The sequence below is a fragment of the Acinonyx jubatus genome, chromosome A2 (assembly GCF_027475565.1).
Source record: "Acinonyx jubatus isolate Ajub_Pintada_27869175 chromosome A2, VMU_Ajub_asm_v1.0, whole genome shotgun sequence".
Lineage (NCBI taxonomy): Eukaryota > Metazoa > Chordata > Mammalia > Carnivora > Felidae > Acinonyx > Acinonyx jubatus.
The window spans coordinates 159,294,368-159,312,753 of NC_069383.1; the positions used below are offsets into that span (position 1 = coordinate 159,294,368).

Here is an 18,386-nt window from a genome sequence, read left to right on the forward strand (position 1 = left end):
CTGTCTTCCTCGGACTTATTTCACTTAGCGTAACACCCTCCATGTTGTCGCAAGGGGCAGGATTCTCTTCCTTTTTACGACCGAGAGATATTCCGTTGCATGCATGTGCCACACCTTTATCCCCTCATCCGTCCGTGGGCACGGGTGTTTCCATGTCTTGGCAAAAACCCCTACGTTGTTTTAACTCGCGAACTTCCTGGCGAGCACTGGGGCCACCGGCACAGAACCGGGCCACGTACCCGATTTCCAAGGTCTCTCCCCGAATCAGCCGTAACTTCCGGAAAAAGGAGAGTGACACGAGAGCATAGGATCTCCGGATCTTCAGATACCCGGAAATTTCTTCAATGAGTCCGAGGTTGGCCTCCAGCTCAGCTGCCAGGTTGTCTAAGGAAAGGAGAGAATATCCAGTGAGTTTCGACAGAAATATGTTTACCTTCTCATAATTTCCCATAGTGAGGAGTCAACCTACAGGCTGCAAACGGCTCCAACATAACCTGCTCACAACGCATCATCCTTAGAGTATGATCCGCAGCCTTTAACTTCAGGGTCTGCAAGTCCCTCTCTAAGTGACCACTGCTTTTATTGCTTCTCACCTTTTACCTTCTCTGCCCTCCTCCAGACACATAGGCCTCCCCACAAACTAGGCACATTCCTGCCTCAGGACCTTTGCACTGGCTCCCTCCTTTGCCCAGGATATTATTCCCTGCTTGGTTTGCTTCATCCCCAACTCAAAGTATACGCCTCCCGAGACCAGAAACTCTTCGAAAAGAGCAAACCCCTTTATTCCCTATTTCAGGGGCTGGCAAATGACAGCCCAGGGGCCAAATTCAGTCTGTTTTGTAATTCAAGTTCAGTTGGAAAAGAGCCACGCCCCTTTGTCCGCACGTTCTCTGTGGCCTTTTTCAAGTCCACAACAGCAGAGCTGAGTAGTTATGACAGCGACCATCTGGCCTGCAAACCTGAATATATTTATTACAGGGCCCTTTGTAAGAAAAAGTCGCCAATCTCCGCTCCCTTCGTTACCCTGCTTTACTTCCCTTCATAGCAGGGTCCACCCCAAGTGTACATTATGTGTGGATGTGTTTATTTGTAAGATCCATCATGCATGGGTTTTGTTTTGTTCACGGTCAGTATTCAATAAATGTTTCCTGAATAAATAAACAAGGGGGTGCCTTTTTGCCTGTGACAGTATTCCTGAACACAAGGTCCCCAGACCTGCAACAGGGACCGGTTCCGACTCGCTAAAAACGCAGATTCCTGCCTAAGAATGCAAATTTTCCAACTCGGAAAATGAGAATCGAAGGGTGGGTGGGGCCAGGGCTGAGCTGTGAATTTCAGGTCTGGAAGCCAACTTCTCGGGGTGGCTCCACTGACGACTGTCTGGGAAGGTGGGTCCCCGCCGGCTGCCGCCCCCACCCCCAGAGCACTCACTGCCCCCTCGAATGTTGATGATTAGGCTTCCGTTGACGACGGTGCAGCCTCGGAGCTCCTGGGCAGATGTCACCGAGTCGATGGTCTTCTCGCCTTCCAGGATGTGGCAGACCTTGGGACAGGGGCCCAGGCAGGGAGTACACATCAGGCTGAAGAAAGAGCGGAGAGGGGGCTCAGGACACACAGGACCCCACAAGCGTCGCAGACACCACACTGCACAGGGTCCCAAGTGACTGGACCTATGCTGTCACCCGAAGGCAGGGGGCTTCAACCACAGCACAGCTGACATTTGGGGCTGGGGAATTCTCCGTTGTGCGGGTGGCCCACACCTGGAGGGTGTTAAGCGACATCCCTGGCCCCCAGCAGCACCTGCCCCTCAGCATGACAGCCAAAAATGTCTCCAGACACGGTCCCCTGTGGGGACAGTAAGAATCACAGTCTAACGTGCAGGTACATGTCAGTGCTTCATGGTGGTAGGTCCTACGGCACTGCCCTGAAGTCAGGAGACTCACGCTTTTACCCCAAAACGATGGGGCCCCTGCCATACCCCAAATCAGTGGGGATCCACACCGCACCCCATGGAGGATCACATTCTACCCCGCAGAGACAGGACTCCCTGTCTCCCATCACACTGAAGGGGTGGGACTTGGGTGTTACCATGGTGATGGGAATTATTCCGAGCTGATGGGCCCGTGGGAGGAGGACCCCTCCTGCCGCCCCCAAGAAGAAGGGGTGCTTCCTTGTGTGGGTTCGACGAGCCCACATCTAGAACACAACCTCACACGAGATCGTGTGTGATGGGGGCAGCCTTTGCCTCCGTTGCCTGCAGCCCAGGTCATCGAATAGAATACACAGCCCCTGGGAGTCCTTTGGGAACCAGCCCTCCCCTGCGCCCCACCCCTGCAGGGTCTGAGGTCGGTCTAGGCTGGCACAGCCCCCTTAGGTCCAGGCGAGATCCAGGCCAGGCCGGGCACTACCTTCTATCCCCCAGGAGGGGGTCAGAAGTGGGCACACAGCCAAGTCAGTCCAGCGGGGGTTTTACTGGAACCTCCCAGAAGGAGAAGCTGTCTAAAGTGCTTGGCACATGGAAAACAAGAACCATGCGTCTTTGCTCTGATGGCGACTTTTTATTAGCAGCATCGGTGTTGCCATTGTTCTTAGTCACACACCGGGGCACATTCATTCTTCGGAGAGACCTCTGTGATGATAGTGCCACAAAGAACACATCCGGTCCGGTCCCAGTCCTGGCTTCAGGCGCCCTTGGAATGTCCTGAGAGGTGGGGGCATCTTTGTTATGCTAATGAGGTGGTCCCAAGGTGGCTTTAGGAAGGGGGCTGGTCACCAAAAAGACCAAGGATGGGGTTAGATGTGTGGGTCATTCAGCCACTGAAGATGGGAGTTCAATCACATGGACGGACAGACAAGGATTCAACTGATCACAGCTGTATGATGAGACCCACACCCCCCCCCCCCCAGGAAAAATTCTGGACAGCAGCTCAGTGACGTTTCCTGGACAGCGAATGCTGGGAGGGCCGCGTCCCCGATTCCACAGGGCAGAGCTGGGACCGTCCTTGACAACGTGTGCATCTTTAGTAATAACGCTGTCCTTGTAAGTGTGAGTAGCGTAAGTGCCTGGCGGTAAGCTTTGACTGTCAAGGCATCCATTTCAAAAGTCATCCCTCTGCCCACGTTCCAAACAACACAGCCAGATAAGGAACTCGGATGCCCCCACTCGTGAAGCTCCCTCTGTCAGAAATCCCCGGGCGACCTAGATAACTGACCTCTCGAGTGACCCCACTTTTCCCTTCCTGCCCTAATTCCTCTTCGTAAGCTTTAAATATACCAACGAGTGAACCCGCAAACCCCCTGGCCGGGACCCCAGTAACGGCGGAGCCCCAGTCCACACTCTCTATCCGTGATCTCACTGTGTGGCCCGCAAGGGTGCCATGTAACCTCCAGGACTTGTGAGTCATCACCCTTGTTCCTCAAAGTTCTCAGATAGTCCTGGGGTGCCTGAGGAGCTCAGTGGGTTGAGCATCCGACTTCGGCTCAGGTCGTGATCTCACGGTTCGTGGGTTGGAGCCCGGCGCTGGACTCTCTGCTGATGGCTCAGAGCCTGGAGCCTGCTTCGGATTCTGTGTCTCCTTCTCTCTCTCTCCCTCCTCTGCTTACACACTCTCTCTTTCTCTCTCTCTCAAAAATAAATAAACATTAAAAAAAAAAAAGTTCTCAGAGAGTCTTTGCTGAAGTGTGTCCTGTGATCATAATAAGAACCACAAGCGCCGGCCCAGCCCTGGTGGGGACGCGTCTGGAGCTCACCACAGCCTGGGTGAGCCCTGCAGGCATTCCTAACCAAGGGCACTACCCTCAACAGGCTCAGGACTGACAGAACAGTATGGCTTTTTTTTTTTTTTTTTTTTTTAAATACTGTGACTCGTTGCAGCAGATTATTGAACCTGAATTAGGCTACGTGAGAACCCCCAAGTTCATAGCCAGCCGATCAGAACTATGGGTGGCCTGGGTACCCCAAAAGTGTGGCTGATATCTGGAGCGAGGGCAGTCTCGTGGAGGACGGGGCCCGATGTTCACGCCAGGTGCTCAGTGTCAGAATTGTATCACAGACTCCCAGGTGATATCAGAACAGCTGGGGCAGAAATGGAATAGTGACCAAATGTTTGGGCTCTTTTGTTGATTCTGCAAATATTCACAGAGCACCTATTATGTGACAGGTGATACTCTAAGCCAGAGGGCGGCAAACTGCGGCCCGCGGGCCAAATCCAGCAGGCCACCTGTCATGGTAAATAGCATTATGTTGGAGCACAGCCTCACCCAGGGGTCTGTGTATCATCTAAGGCTGTTCTCACGCTACAGGGGCTGAGTTGCGTAGCTGCGAAGAGACCATATGGCCCTCAGAACTGAAAATATTTACTATCTGGCCCCTTGCCAATGCCTGTTCTAAGCTGCAGACGCACAGGAGTGAACAAAACAGATGATCTACTTTGCCTGTGGGAGATTACAAGTGGCCACAGGTTGTTTGCCCGTCCCACCAAGAAACGGTGTCGATTTCCCCATTCACTGAATCTGGGCTTGGCCCTGTGACCTGCTTTGGCCAATAGGACAGTAACAGATGTAATGCAAGCAGAGGCTTGAAAAGTACTTGTACATTGGGGCCAGGCCCTTCTTGGCTACTTGGCTGAGAAACCACGTGGAGAGAGAGGCCCTGACTGCCCATCTAAGATATGAGAGGCTATCGGATACCATCCGTCATGGCTGGCTCAGCCCAGGCCAGACAAACCACCAGTCAACCCACAAAAATCATTAAAAAACAGAAATGAGTGCTGTTTTACATCACTAAGTGCTGGCCGGTTTGTTACACGGCAGGAGCCAACCGATACACTTGTGAAACATTATAGTCAGGTGGGGTAAAATGAACATATTGGCAATTAAAACATCAATTAGTGGTAAATGCCGTGAAAAGAGTGACAGTTGTGTGATGTGCCCAGGAGTAGTCAGATGCTAATTCAGACAGGGCCATCAAGTAGGGGGGGGTTCTCAGAGGAAGTGACTTTTAGGCTGGGACCTGGACGAGGAGAAGTGAGCCATGCAAAGATCAAGGGGCAGAGTATTCTAGGGGTAGGGAACAGCGATGCCCCACACCCACTGCACTCTTAATATTCATCCCAAATATTCACTCTCCTCATCCCAGGAAAGAGCACCCAGCTGCTCGCACCATGGACTTCAAAGTGACCGTAGACAGTGATCTAAAGCTTTTTAAGGAATCATGTAGGTGCCCAGACCTCAGTTCTGAAAATACCAAAAACCATTTCCCAGATAAACCACAAGAATGGAAGAATCTGTATCTGGCCTTATTTGATATCAAACCACATTAGAAATAAAAGCACTAGGGGCACGTGGGTGGCTCAGTCAGCTGAGCGGCCGACTTCGGCTCAGGCAGTGATCTCGCGGTTCGTGAGTTCGAGCCCCGCGTCGGGCTCCGTGCTGACAGTTCAGAGCCTGGAGACTGATTCTGTGTCTCCCTCTCTCTCTGCCCCTCCCCTGCTCACACTCTGTCTCTCTCTCAAAAAATAAAGATGAAAGAAAGAAAGAAAGAGAGAGAGAGAGAGAGAGAAAGAAAAGAAAAGAAAAGAAAAGAAAAGAAAAGAAAAGAAAAGAAAAGAAAAAGAAAAAGAAAGAAAGAGCTAAAGTCTTTCATAAAATAAAAACTTCAGGGGCGCCTGGGTGGCTGAGTCAGCTGAGCGTCTGACTTTGGCTCAGGTCATGATCTCGCAGTCTGTGAGTTCGAGCCCCGCATCGGGCTCTGTGCTGACAGCTCAGGGCCTGGGACCTGCTTCAGATTCTGTGTCTCCCCCTCTCTCTGCCCCTCCCATGCTCATGCACCATCTCTCTGTCTCTCAATAATAAATAAACGTTAAAAATAATAATAATAAAAACTTCAGACGGAAAGCTATTGATTTTTTTTTTTTGAAGCCAACGAAGTAAAATATTGCTATGACAAGTCACAATTGGCATTGTCCCCTCTGCCCTCTTCCCCTCGGTAAAGGACCCAGACATCACAGGGCAGGCTGCCGGTTCCTTGGGGCTTTGGTTCTGGGGGGGGCCACTAGGCCATCAGCAAGCACAACAAAGAAGTCTCGTCTATGTCTCAGGTCTCAGTTACGGTCAGGGAAAAAAAAAACAAAAGACCTTTTATTTAAAGCCAATGTCTCTGAAACAAACATCTCACCGGAAGATGTTAATATCCATGCTGTATTTCAAACATGGGAAAAACACAAAAAACAGAAATGAATTAAAAGGACTATGGTCATTTTCCCAACCTGACTGATAAACTGGCCAGGAAAAAAAAAAAAAACAACCCTGTCTGGTGTGCAAAGTTGATTTATAGAAGCCTATTTTTGGTCAACAAAGCCACTTGATAGGTTCTATCAAAAACAAGTAAAACAAAACATTTTGTACTTGCAGGTTTCACAAACACTCAAAGAGAGGCTCATAAGAACTGAAATAAAGAGTGTTTTCCTTCCCACCCACTCCACCCGGGGAAATAAAATTTCCCACCAGAACACGCTTGCTTGGCTAATTCTCAAGCCTGAAGAGGAAGATTTTTTACGTAAGCAGATCAGCTCAAGGTCCCTGGACGTGCGTCTGTTTCTGATTTGTTTTTTTGTTGTTTTGCAGGGGGTGGGGGGGGGGGGTTCCCAACCTCAACACAAAAACCAGGAAACAGATTTTTTAAACTTGGTTATGGCCCTGAGACACTGAAATAGCTCATCTAAAAATCTAACATCATGAACAAAAAGTCTGCAATGTGTATAGGAAATCTGACTCACCTCCGAAAAGAGAAAACCCTATTTCTCACCCAAACAGTAGGAAATGGTTTCATGGCACTGTCCTTCAAAACGTAACAAAGCCCTGGGAACAGTCTAGAACAGAGTCTCTCTCCTCCTTGTGCTCCAGGCTAATCTCAGCATGCCGTCTGGCTCCAGTTGGGGAAAACGTAAAAACCTCAGCTCTGTTCTTGGTTGTAACATCTGGGCGGCTACATCATTTGGGACAGTCCTGTCTGTGGGAAGGATTCTAGGGGAAACCAAGGACCTCTGTCTTTATGTCTTCTATTACCAAAGCTAAGCCCAGAAAACCGTTAACAGGGTGGGTGAGAGGGGGCGCCTGGGTGGCTCAGTCAGTTAAGTGTTTGACTCTTTGTTTCAGCTCAGGTCATAATCTCATGGTTCATGAGTTCCAGTGCCACATCAGGCTCTGCACTGACAGTTCGGATCCTGCTTGGGACTCTCTCTCTCCCTCGCTCTCTGCCCCCGCCCCCCACTCATACTCTGTCTCTCTCTCTTCTCTCAAAATGAATAAACTTAAAAAAAAAAATTTAATGTTCATTTATTTTTGAGAGAGAGAGAGACAGAGCCTGAGCAGGGGAGGGGCAGAGAGAGAGGGAGACACAGAATCCAAAGCAGGCTCCAGGCTCTGAGCTGTCAGCACAGAGCCCGACGCGGGGCTCGAACCCACAAACCGTGAGATCATGACCTGAGCCGAAGTCGGACCCTTAACGGACTGATCCATCCAGACACCCCAACTTAAAAAAAATTTTTTTTAATTTAGAATTAAAATAAAATTAAAATTAGAAAAAAATTTTAATGGTGGGTAAGACACTGAAAAACGTTTGCTCTCCAGTCCTTTATAGAAGGATTGTCGATTCCTGTTCCAAAGGCCAGGACCAAAAACAGGAGGCAGAACTGGCATAGATCCAAGCGTGTGTGTGTGTGTGTGTGTGTGTACATATGTATATATGTGAACCAGTCACCAGCCGCCCCCTCACTCATAGCCCGTGAACTCGTGTTTCTCACACAGTGCTAACCGCACGTGGCCTCCCCTCTTTGCCGCCCCCTCCCCGGAACCCGCGCCCAGGACTCACTTGCTGGAATTCATCGTGTACCCCGAGGGGCACTCAGGGATGCACCTGTTGTTGTGAATGACATACTGGTGGCAACCCTGTCTCCGGGAGTTCTTGCATTTATTGTGCAGGTCCCGGCAGAAGCTGAAGTTCACGCAGCGCCAGTCTTGGAAGTGGTAGTAGGGGGGCGGGCAGGTCTCCACGCACCTGCCGTCCAGGTAGAAGTTGCGACAGGCCACGCACTTGGTGGGGTCGTCGGGCTCGGAGCAGTTGCCCAAACACTCGCTGTGGCAGCAGAGGCCGTCGGCCGTGCAGCCGTGCGACTTGCAGATGGTCGGACAAACTGGAGAGAGAGGAAAAACAGCTGGTCAACAGCTTCGCCCGGGTGCCGTGTGCACAGACAGCGAGTCTGGAGGAGGGAGGGGGAAGCCAAACAAAATAATAACAGCGAGAGTCTCAGGTCTACTGTGCTTGCTCGACACCAGTCCCCCAAACCTGCGGCGTGCTCGTAAACATTTAAGACCGCTCTGGGGAGGAAGGCAGAGAGGTTCCCACCTGCAGCCTCTGCAAATTTCCACGGTGTAAACACCCCCGCCTTGCTCCATTTTAAGGTACGAGAGATACTGTTGCACATGGAACCAGTAAGAGACAGTACTATCAGGGTGCCTGGGTGGCTCAGTCGGTTAAGCATCCGACTCCTGATCTCAGCTCAGGTTACGATCTCACAGGTTTGTGAGTTCCAGCCCCGCGTCGGGCTCCGCACTGTCAGCGCGGAGCCTGCTTGGGATTCTCTCTCTGTCCCCTCCCCCTTCGCAGGCGCTGTCTCTCGGGATAAAGAAACTTAAAAAACAAACAGATACACACTGTAGCAGAGCATTAAACAGCGTATCCGCCATAGAGCGGTAACAGCAGCAAATAACCTCAAGGGCACAAGGAACAGAAAAATGTAGTGAGACCATAGGAAGTGGTGAGGATCCATTACCTTTGTTTTTAACGTAATTTGTTAAGTCTGCATCATGCACGTTTTGATCACCGCTTCCTCAATAACCAGGGCACACATCTCCTGAAAACGTGATCATCGGGTTCTGGCCAGCCGGCTCCGGCATGAGGCTTTAAAACCGCCATGTAACCAGATATATCGTTGTGTCCATTTTCTCCACGTTACAAACGGGGAAACCAAGGTAGGAGAAGGTGAAGCTAACGGGCCAGCGGTCATTTATCGCTTCAACGGCCATCTGACCGCCCCGATCTAGATACCGCAGCCAAGGGGCCAGGTGGCCGCAGACCCACCTGCCGGAGCGCGAGGTCTAACGGCGGAGGCAGATTAGTTACCCAAACACACAAATGGGTACCTGCGAAGGTAGAAGGTACCGAGCTCCTGGCTGGAGGTAAGGGGAGGGGGACGTTCCGGTTGCAAATGAAGGAGATAATGAACAGGAAGAAAGGGGAAGGCCCTGCAGATGGGGAGGTCAGAGGCTTGCATAGGTTTTGTGGCTGGGGCAGTTTCTTGTCCCACGCAAGTGAGCTTGTCCACCAAAGGCTGGACTCTGCCCTGGCTTCCCACAGTGGCTCATCACCTATCCCTGCTCTCCCCACGTCTGGCCACACGTCGCTTCCTAATTACCCCTTGATTTCAGTCCCTCCCTTCCCAGGCTGCCGGCAGATCTGTCCGCGGACAGGCGGCTTCCCTGAGGCTGGACAGACCCCCCCCCCCCCCCCCCCCCCCCCCCGGCACAGCCTGTTCGGCTCACGCACTCCGTGTGGCCTGAGACAAGGTTTGGACGCTGGGGAGTGTTCCTGACCCCCTCCCCCCAGCCCTCAGACTTGTTGTTGCAGCCACTTCACGGGCCCCGAGGGACCCCAACGACCCGCCCTGGGAAACAGAAGTGGCCCCGGAAGCCGCGCTCACACAGGGGCAGCACCGTCGGCTGGAACTTCCTACGAGGACAGTAATGTTCTCAGGCTGCACTGCCCAACACAGTAGCTACCTCTTCCCTGTGGCTGTCGTGTGCGGTTAGTGCAATGAGGAACCGATTTTTTTTTTTTAATCGTGGCAAAGTACACATGGCATAAAACTGACCATCTTAACCATTTTTGTCACGTTTGCTTATTTTTGAGAGAGAGAGAGAGAGAGAGAGAGAGAGAGAGACAGAGAGAGTGCACGCAAGCTGGGGAGAGGCAGAGAGGGAGACGCGGAATCCGAAGCAGGCTCCAGGCTCTGGGCTGTCAGCACAGAGCCCGGTGCGGGGCTCAAACTCACGAACCGTGAGATCGTGACCTGAGCCGAAGTCGGACGCTTCACCGACTGAGCCACCCAGGCGCCCTGACCATCTTAAAACCATTTTTAAGGGAACGGCTCAGAGGCACCAGGTATATTCACACTGTCATATGCAACCACTCCCTACCACCTGTCTCCGGAACTTTCTCACCTTCCCCAAACTGAGACTCTGTCCCCATGAAACACTGCCTCCCCACCTCCTTCCCCACCCCCAGCTCCCACCATCTACTCTCGATCTCTGTGCACAGGAATCCTGCAAGTGGAATCACAGGACTGGCTTTTTTGTGACTGGCTTCTTCCACTGCGCGCACTGCCTTCAAGACTCATCCATGTTGTAGCAACTGTCAGAATTTCCTTCCTCCTTAAGGGTGAAAAGCATTCTGTTGTGTGTATATACCATTTTCTTGATTCCCTCATACATCAGTCGGCACTGACTGGGGATGTTTCCACCTGTGGGGCATCGTAAATACTGCTGTTAAGATCACAGCTACCCAAACGTCTCTTCAAGACTCAGCCTTCAATTCTCTTATGTATATACCCAGAAGCAGAGTCGCTGAATCACACGGTAATTCTGTCTGTAATTTCTTGAGGAATCGCCATACTGGTGTCCACAGCAGCTGCACCATTTTACTGTCCCACCAAGAAGGCACAGGGGTTCCAAGTGCCACTGGGGGACTAAACTTTTCATTGTTCATTCGCGCTCTTAATTTTACCAGCCACAGTAGCCAATGGGTCGTGCACCGGACAGCACAGGCTTCGAGAAGGAAAGTGAACTCCTCACCAAGGCTGAGAGGTCTAGCCTGCACTGGCCTCTCAGAGTCCGTCCCCCGGGGCCCAGACAGCAGCCACTTGAATCTCCTCTCTTCCCCCACCCAACGCCCCCACCCCCTGCTTCATCCACCCCGCCACCCCTGCCCGGTCCTGCCCGAGGACCTTTGCATCTGCTGTCACGACTGGCTGAAGCACCCTGGCTGTGATCCTCCCGTGACTGACTCCTTCCCGTCCTCCCCACCCCAGGACTCTTGAAAGGCCTTCTCCGACCTTCCCGCTGGAAGTCACTCTCTCCTGCCCAACCGTGTGCCAGCACCTTATGTGATGACATTTTTCTTGTAGTATTTCTCGCTCTCAGAAACGATCCTGGCCTCTTGCGGACTGTGAGTCCAGAGGGAAGGCTAGAGACAGGCCACGTCTCCACCCGCTACACCGGCTGCCACGACACTCACTCCGAACGAGGCTCGCACCTGCAGTTCAGCAGACACATCTCCGACAAGCCAGAGAGGAGGCAAAAGAGACAGCTTTGGAGCAGTTCCAAGCACCCAACTTTTAGCCGCTGGCTCAAGAGATGCGGCATCTAAGACCCGTCCCCTCCCGCAGGTGCCCCACAAATGGTGAAAATTTACACGCAAAAATCGGAGCATCGATGTATTGGGTGCATATTCGGATTTTTTGTGTCACGGACCCAAAAAGAACTAAGAAGCTCTAATAGGAGCAAAGTGGGGCGATGGGGGAATGTCTGTGTAGGTTTTTTTTAGGGATTACATATCACCCATTAGAATCTCACTTAATTCTTTTTTTTTTTTTTAATTTATTTTTGAGACAGAGAGAGACAGAGCATGAACGGGGGAGGGGCAGAGAGAGGGGGAGACACAGAATCGGAAACAGGCTCCAGGCTCTGAGCCATCAGCCCAGAGCCTGACACGGGGCTCGAACTCACGGAGTGCGAGATGGTGACCTGAGCTGAAGTCGGAGGCTCAACCGACTGAGCCACCCAGGCGCCCCTCACTTAATTCTAATAAAGCAGGGACACAGGGTAAGTGCTATTATCTCCATTTCTTTTTTTTTTTTTTATTGTTTTTTGTTTATTTTGAAAGTGAGAGAGAGAGCAAGCAGGGGAGGGGCAGAGAGAGGGAGAGAGAATCCCGACCAGGCTCTACACTGTCAGCACAGAGCCCGATGCGGGACTCGAACTCACAAACTGTGAGATCATGCCCTGAGCTAAAACCAAGAGTCAGACGCTTAACTGACTGAGCCACCCAGGTCCCCCCCTCATTATCTCCATTTCACAGAGGCAAGAAGACAGGCCCTTTTGAGAAGCAGCAGGGCCAAAGCTAAACCTTGATCTTTAGGCTCTGAATCTGATATTCCTGGGTCTAAAGAATCACCATGTGGGAATGCAAACTGGTGCAGCCACTCTGGAAAACAATATGGAGGTTCCTCAAAAAGTTAAAAATAGAACTACCCTACAACCCAGCAATTGCACTACTAGGCGTTTATCCAAGGGACACAGGTGTGCTGTTTCGAAGGGACACAGGCACCCCCATGTTTATAGCAGCACTATCCACAATAGCCAAAGTATGGAAAGAGCCCAAATGTCCATCGATGGATGAATGGATAAAGAAGATGTGGTATATATACACAACGGAGCATTACTCGGCAATCAAAAAGAACGAAATCTTGCCATTTGCAACAACATGGATGGAACTAGAGGGTATGTGCTAAGCGAGATAAATCAGAGAAAGACAAACATAATTTCACTCGTATGTGGAACTTAAGAAACAAAACAGATGAGGGGCGCCTGGGTGGCTCAGCCGGTTGGGCGTCCAACTTCAGCTCAGGTCATGATCTCGCGGTCCGTGAGTTCGAGCCCTGCGTCGGGCTCTGTGCTGACAGCTCAGAGCCTGAAGCCTGTTTCAGATTCTGTGTCTCCCTCTCTCTGACCTTCCCCCATTCATGCTCTGTCTCTTTCTGTCTCAAAAATGAATAAACGTTAAAAAAAAAAAAACAGACGAACGTCAGAGAAGGGAAGCAAAAATAGGATAAAAAGAGAGAGGGAGACAAACCATAAGAGATTCTTACATACAGAGAACAAACTGCCGGTTGCTGGAGGGGGTGTTGGGTGGGGGGATGAGGTAACTGGGGGATGGGCATTAAGGAGGGCGTTTGTTCGGATGAGCACTGGGTGTTATATGTAAGTGATGAATCACAAGGTTCTATTCCTGAAATCATTATTACACTATATGTTAACTAACGTGGATTTAAATTAAAAAATAGAAATAAAGAATCACCACGGCCACCCACAGGGTCCATGCGGCCCAGGGAAGAAGTGACCTACACTCAACTTTGGCAACACAGCACCCACCACCCCACAGGCACACCACAAAGATGTCTTTAAAGCAACAGCCTCAGTTTTCTTGTCTGTAAAATGGGGACAACAATCGCTTAATTTCTCACAACTAAACAAGATGATGTGGAAAAGGCCCAGAATCCTTCGATCCACACATCGGTTTGATACAAATTAGCTACTACGGGTGCTATTATTATGATCGCTATCATCACTAACGACCTGTTTGTAGGAACCCAAGGGCTGAAACTCAAGGGCAGGAAGCAATATAGAAGGCAGACAATAATTATCTCGGACACACAAATACCCCACCCTCCGGGAAGGCATATGTGAGAACAGGCAGGAAAGGCTCTATTTCCTGGGCTGGGGCTGTGTCTAAGGGTCAGCCCTTGAGTTCAAAAGAAGCATTAGCAAAGGCCCAACAAAAACTTCCCAAACACATAAGCCTTCCGGCCTAGACAATGCCAAGAAAAAATACTCAACACTTGCGCACAAGGCCGGAGGCGGACGGCTGGGGTTTTCAATTTCACCCTGGAGCCCACCTGAGAAGCAGCTCATTCTCCGGCACAGCTGGCCAGCTTTTTCTGCAAAGCAGCCCCAGAGAAGTCACCCAAGCACGGGCCGGGCTATGCCCAATAAAACTTTATTTACAGAAGCAGGCAAGGGGATGGATGGCTTACTGGCCTCTGCTCAGGGACACATACCTGTGACTGCGTCACTATTTCTGTCAGGGCCTAGGCTCCGGGGAGTGAGACGTCATCTCATAGATGGATACCCAGCAGGGGCGCCTGGGGGGCTCAGTCGGTTGAGCATCCGACTTCGGCTCAGGTCATGATCTCACGGTTCGTGCGTTCGAGCCCTGCGTCGGGCTCTGTGCTGATGGCTCAGAGCCCGGAGCCGGCTTCAGATTCTGTGTCTCCCTCTCTCTCTGACCCTCCCCCACCCACCCCCACCCCGCTCACGCTCTGTCTCTCTCTTTCTCTCAAAAATAAAAAAATTTAAAAATTGTAAAAATAAAAAAAACTGTAACATTGTAAAAGGTAAATAAATAAAACATCATAGATGGATACGCTGTAAATGACGTTTATCCAACAGAAGACATGACCTCTCACAGATGACAATGGTGTGGCCCCAGGGGACCTTAAGTGGCCCCGAACCTAAGCGGGCAATCCTATTTCAGTGACCACAAATGCTTTGGCATTGACATCCTGTGGGCCCCCCTCACTAAAGGGTTACAAGAAATGTGTTTCTGGGTGTTCTTTCCCTTTTTTTTTCCTTTTTACATAAAGGTTGTGTTGTTAAACTTTTGAAGGCTGTGCTTTGATAGTGATAAGCCACCTCTGGGTGTCTCCCATTCTGTTTCCGAGTACTTTCATCTTATTTCATAGAAATGCCACTGGGCTGGCCCCTGCCCCCCTCCCCAGGCTGAGTTATGAAAACCACAGGTTGTGCAAGATGGAAAACGACCAGATGGAGGAGGGGGCTGACTTTCTCTCCCCAGGCACTTCGAACTGGTGTAGACACCAGCCGAGCCCCAGCCGTCCCAGCTGCCCAGGCTCAGAGGGCCACCACCCTGGGCTCTTTCTGCCAAAGACAGCCAAAGACAATGGCAGCCTCTTCGAGAAACCGCCAAGCGGTCCGGGGTCTGCCCACTTTCCCAGGACAGGTGCATGCTGTGTAGGGAACATCCACCCAGACCTCCTAGAGACCAGCACCAGTCAGTCCTGTCTTGCAAACACACAAGTTCCTTGTCCAACCATCTCCCTTTCGCCCCACAAGGTGCCTTGGGTTATTGGCCCTGTGCCCTCCCACTTCTCCCTAAAGGTTCCCCAAACCCCTGGCCTCCAGTTACCCTAGCAAAAGCAGCCACAACCTTCCTGAAATTTTATCTCAGGTGGTTTTTCCACTATATCCTGTCAGGAAGATTGATAATGGACCTCAAAACAAATCCACAGAGTGAGAAGCCAGCCGTGTCGGAACCCTCTGGCCGGACCCTCTCAAGCGTGCAATGCTCCCCACCAAATGATGCCTCCCGTAGAGAGAGAGAACAACCAGAATGTCAACTTACTTAAGAAAAGGTGATTCAAGGGCACCTGGGGGGCTTAGTCAGGTTGAGCGTCCGACTTTGGCTCAGGCCATCATCTTATGGTTCGTGAGTTCAAGCCCTGCACTGGGCTCTGTGCTGACAGCTCAGAGCTTGGAGCCTTCTTCGGATTCTGGGTCTCCCTCTCTCTCTGCCCCTCCCCTGTTCATGCTTACTTGCTCTCTCTCTCTCTCAAAGAATAAATAAATAAGTAAATGAATGAATAAATAAACGTTTAAAAAAATTAAATAGAAGAAGAAGAGGAGGAGGAGGAGGAGGAGATTCAAAGCAAAGGAGGCAAGTATAATTTGACCCAGTATTTCCTCTCCTAGGAATCACCCCACAGACCAGAGAGAACGTGTGCACACAAACACCTGGACAAGAAGTCTACACCCTACAGGACATTACCAGTTGGGTTTATAACAGTAAAGGGCTGGAAACAACCTGAAGGTCCATAGCAAGAGCCCACGTGAATACACGTCTGTGGATTGAGGAGTGGAATAGTACGCAACCATAAAAAGCGAAGGCAGCTCGATGCATTCCGACGTTGGAGTCACTTCCAGGATGGCAATAAGCGACATAAGCAAGGTGCAGAGCAGTGTCTGAAGAACGTAACACATCTGTGGAGAAAGGAAAGGCACAAACACAGCGGGGACGCAAAACAGGACAGCTAGTTTATTAAACCGTCTAGAAGTTTCTCCTCTTCTTTTCTTTTTTAAAGAATTTTAAGGTTTTAGACTAAGGAGTGAAGTATTTAAAGTTGACTTATTTTGAGAAAGAGAGAAAGAGAGAGAACCAGCAGGGGAGGGTAAGAGAGAGGGTGGGGCAGAGGCCCGGAAGCAGGCTCTGTACTGACAGCAGAGAGCCCAATGCAGGGCTCCAACTCACAAACCACGAGATCACGACATGAGCCAAAGTTGGACGCATAACCCACTGAGCCACCCAGGTGCCCCAGTCTGGTAGTTTCTTATAAATACATACTCTTATCCTTACCACACAACCTAGGGGTTTACCCAAGTGAAATAGAAACAAACAAACAACCCATGTTCACACAAAGACCTGTATTCAGGTGTTTATAGTGGCTGCGTTGGTAATCACCCAAAACTGGAAACAACCCAAATAACCCTTGACTGGGGAACGGATAAACATTATACCTCCGCACAATGAACACTACTGAGCAATCAACAAAGAATGAAGTGTTGATGTCTACACCGTGGAGGGATTCCAAATGCACTGTATTGAGGGTAAGAAGCCAGTCTCAGGTGCTATACACGAATGGATTCCTTTCACAGGATATCCAGGGACTGTGGACACATCAGTGGTCACCAGGGGCTGAAACCGAGGAAGCAGTGGAAAGGGGCCCAGGGGAATTTGGGGGGATGAGGAACCATTCCGTATCTTGACTGTGATGGTGGTCAGAATCCGCACAACTTTATACCAAAAAAGAGTGGATTCTGCTGTATATAAATTATACCTTTAAATGGGGGGTGGGAAGGAATGGGGCGCCTGGGTGGCTCAGCTGGTTGAGCATCTGACTCTTGATTTCGGCTCAGGTCATGATCCCAGGGTCACGGGATCAAGCCCTGTGTCAGGCTGTGTGCTGAGCGTGGAACCTGCTTAAGATTCTCTCTCTCTCCCTCTGCCCCTCTCCCACTCTCTCTCTCTAATAAAAAATTAAATTAAATTAAAAATAAACAGGGAGGGGGAGAGAAAAGGACAAATGCAACATATGTCCCTCTGGGAGGCAGGGAAATGAGCTTGGAGGGTAGATAGTAACATCCTTACCTACCAGCAAATTTGATTTTTTTTTCACTGTATGTATGTGTACTACCCTGACATCTGTTTGAACACACAGTTTTAAAAAGCCTCTGGTAGACAATTAATAAATGTTATTGATCAATTATATAATTCTATCCTCAATAGTTCCAGCAGAACTATGTAGAGCTGCCAGGTATCGCTGAGAGCTTTTAGGAAGGTTAAGATCGTTTTTATGTTATTACAAAATCAACAGTCAAAGCGACTAAATAAGAAGTGTGGTCATAGATCTGAAACCGGGCCAGGAAAAAAATAGTATTGATGAGGAGGACAACGCTGGCACAAGAGACGAGGTTTATACACGAGGCTGTGGATTAAAATACTGCCTCAGTGTTGATTTTCTGATTCTTATCATTGTACTGCTGCTGTGTAAGTTTAAGAATTAAGGGTAAAGGGGCAGTATGCCTACAATCCTCCCAAATGGTTTAGGAAAAAGAAAAAAATGTGCATAAGGTTTGTACATAAATACTTTAGAGATAAAATACGGTGAGAACGTAACAACTAATGAATCTGAATACAATCCTTGCATCCCATCTGTAAACTTAAAAGCTACATCAAAACAAAAAGGTTAAAAAAAAAATCCAAAGTAACATTTAAACCCTGGAAGAGTGAGAAAGACTGGCGCGCAGCGACAGGCTTAGAAAAATACAGCCACCTTCTTTTTCTTTTTGCCTTTTAAAGTTCAAATCGGTTTGGGTTTTCTTCATTAAGAAGCTATATGGTAAAAAGCAAAAGCAAGCCAAAGGTATGTTTCCATAGCACGACATATGTTAATAACATTTTGTTACATTTCTTTCCAAAGCCTGTAGTTTAAAAAAAAAATTTCAAGATTTATTATCCCCGAAATTGCTGCTTTCCAGAAATTTCCAAACGGAACAGTTGCGTCATGGGCCTGCAGACACATTCCCCGCAGGGCCCCGCGGCTCTTTGCAAGTGTGAATTTTATAAACTCTGCAGAGTCATTTACTCGATTTCGCAGCCCTTCTCCCCCACACCCGGCCCGGATCCCCGAGCCCCCCGGGCGCGGGCACACCCCCACCCCGGGAAATCCTTCCCGCCGAAATCCAGAGGATGATCTAACGGTGGGGTGAGGGCCTGGGGCGACCTTCTGACAGCTGGGGGTGGGGGGTGGAGGGTGGGGCCGGGGAGGGTCAGCAGACACCCTTTCGAGTCCGTGACCCGTGACCCACGAGAAGCGACGCCGCAAGGACGCGTGTCCTTGAACCAGGGACGCTCCCTT

General features: G+C 50.2%; 1 protein-coding gene across 5 annotated transcripts in view; it reads right to left on the reverse strand.

Annotated features, from left to right (window-relative positions):
* INSR (insulin receptor) overlaps positions 1-18,386 on the reverse strand; it is a 139,711-nt gene that overhangs the window by 48,170 nt on the left and 73,155 nt on the right. For 4 of the 5 annotated variants that reach the window (XM_027050116.2, XM_027050114.2, XM_027050113.2 and 1 more), the window contains exons 3-5: positions 7,871-8,192; positions 1,432-1,580; positions 240-384 (exon numbers count right to left, since the gene is read on the reverse strand). In XM_027050116.2, the coding sequence (XP_026905917.2) occupies positions 240-384; positions 1,432-1,580; positions 7,871-8,192 (616 nt within the window). The remainder of the gene's footprint in view (positions 1-239; positions 385-1,431; positions 1,581-7,870; positions 8,193-18,386) is intronic. The other variant, XM_053219932.1, reaches the window with a different exon arrangement.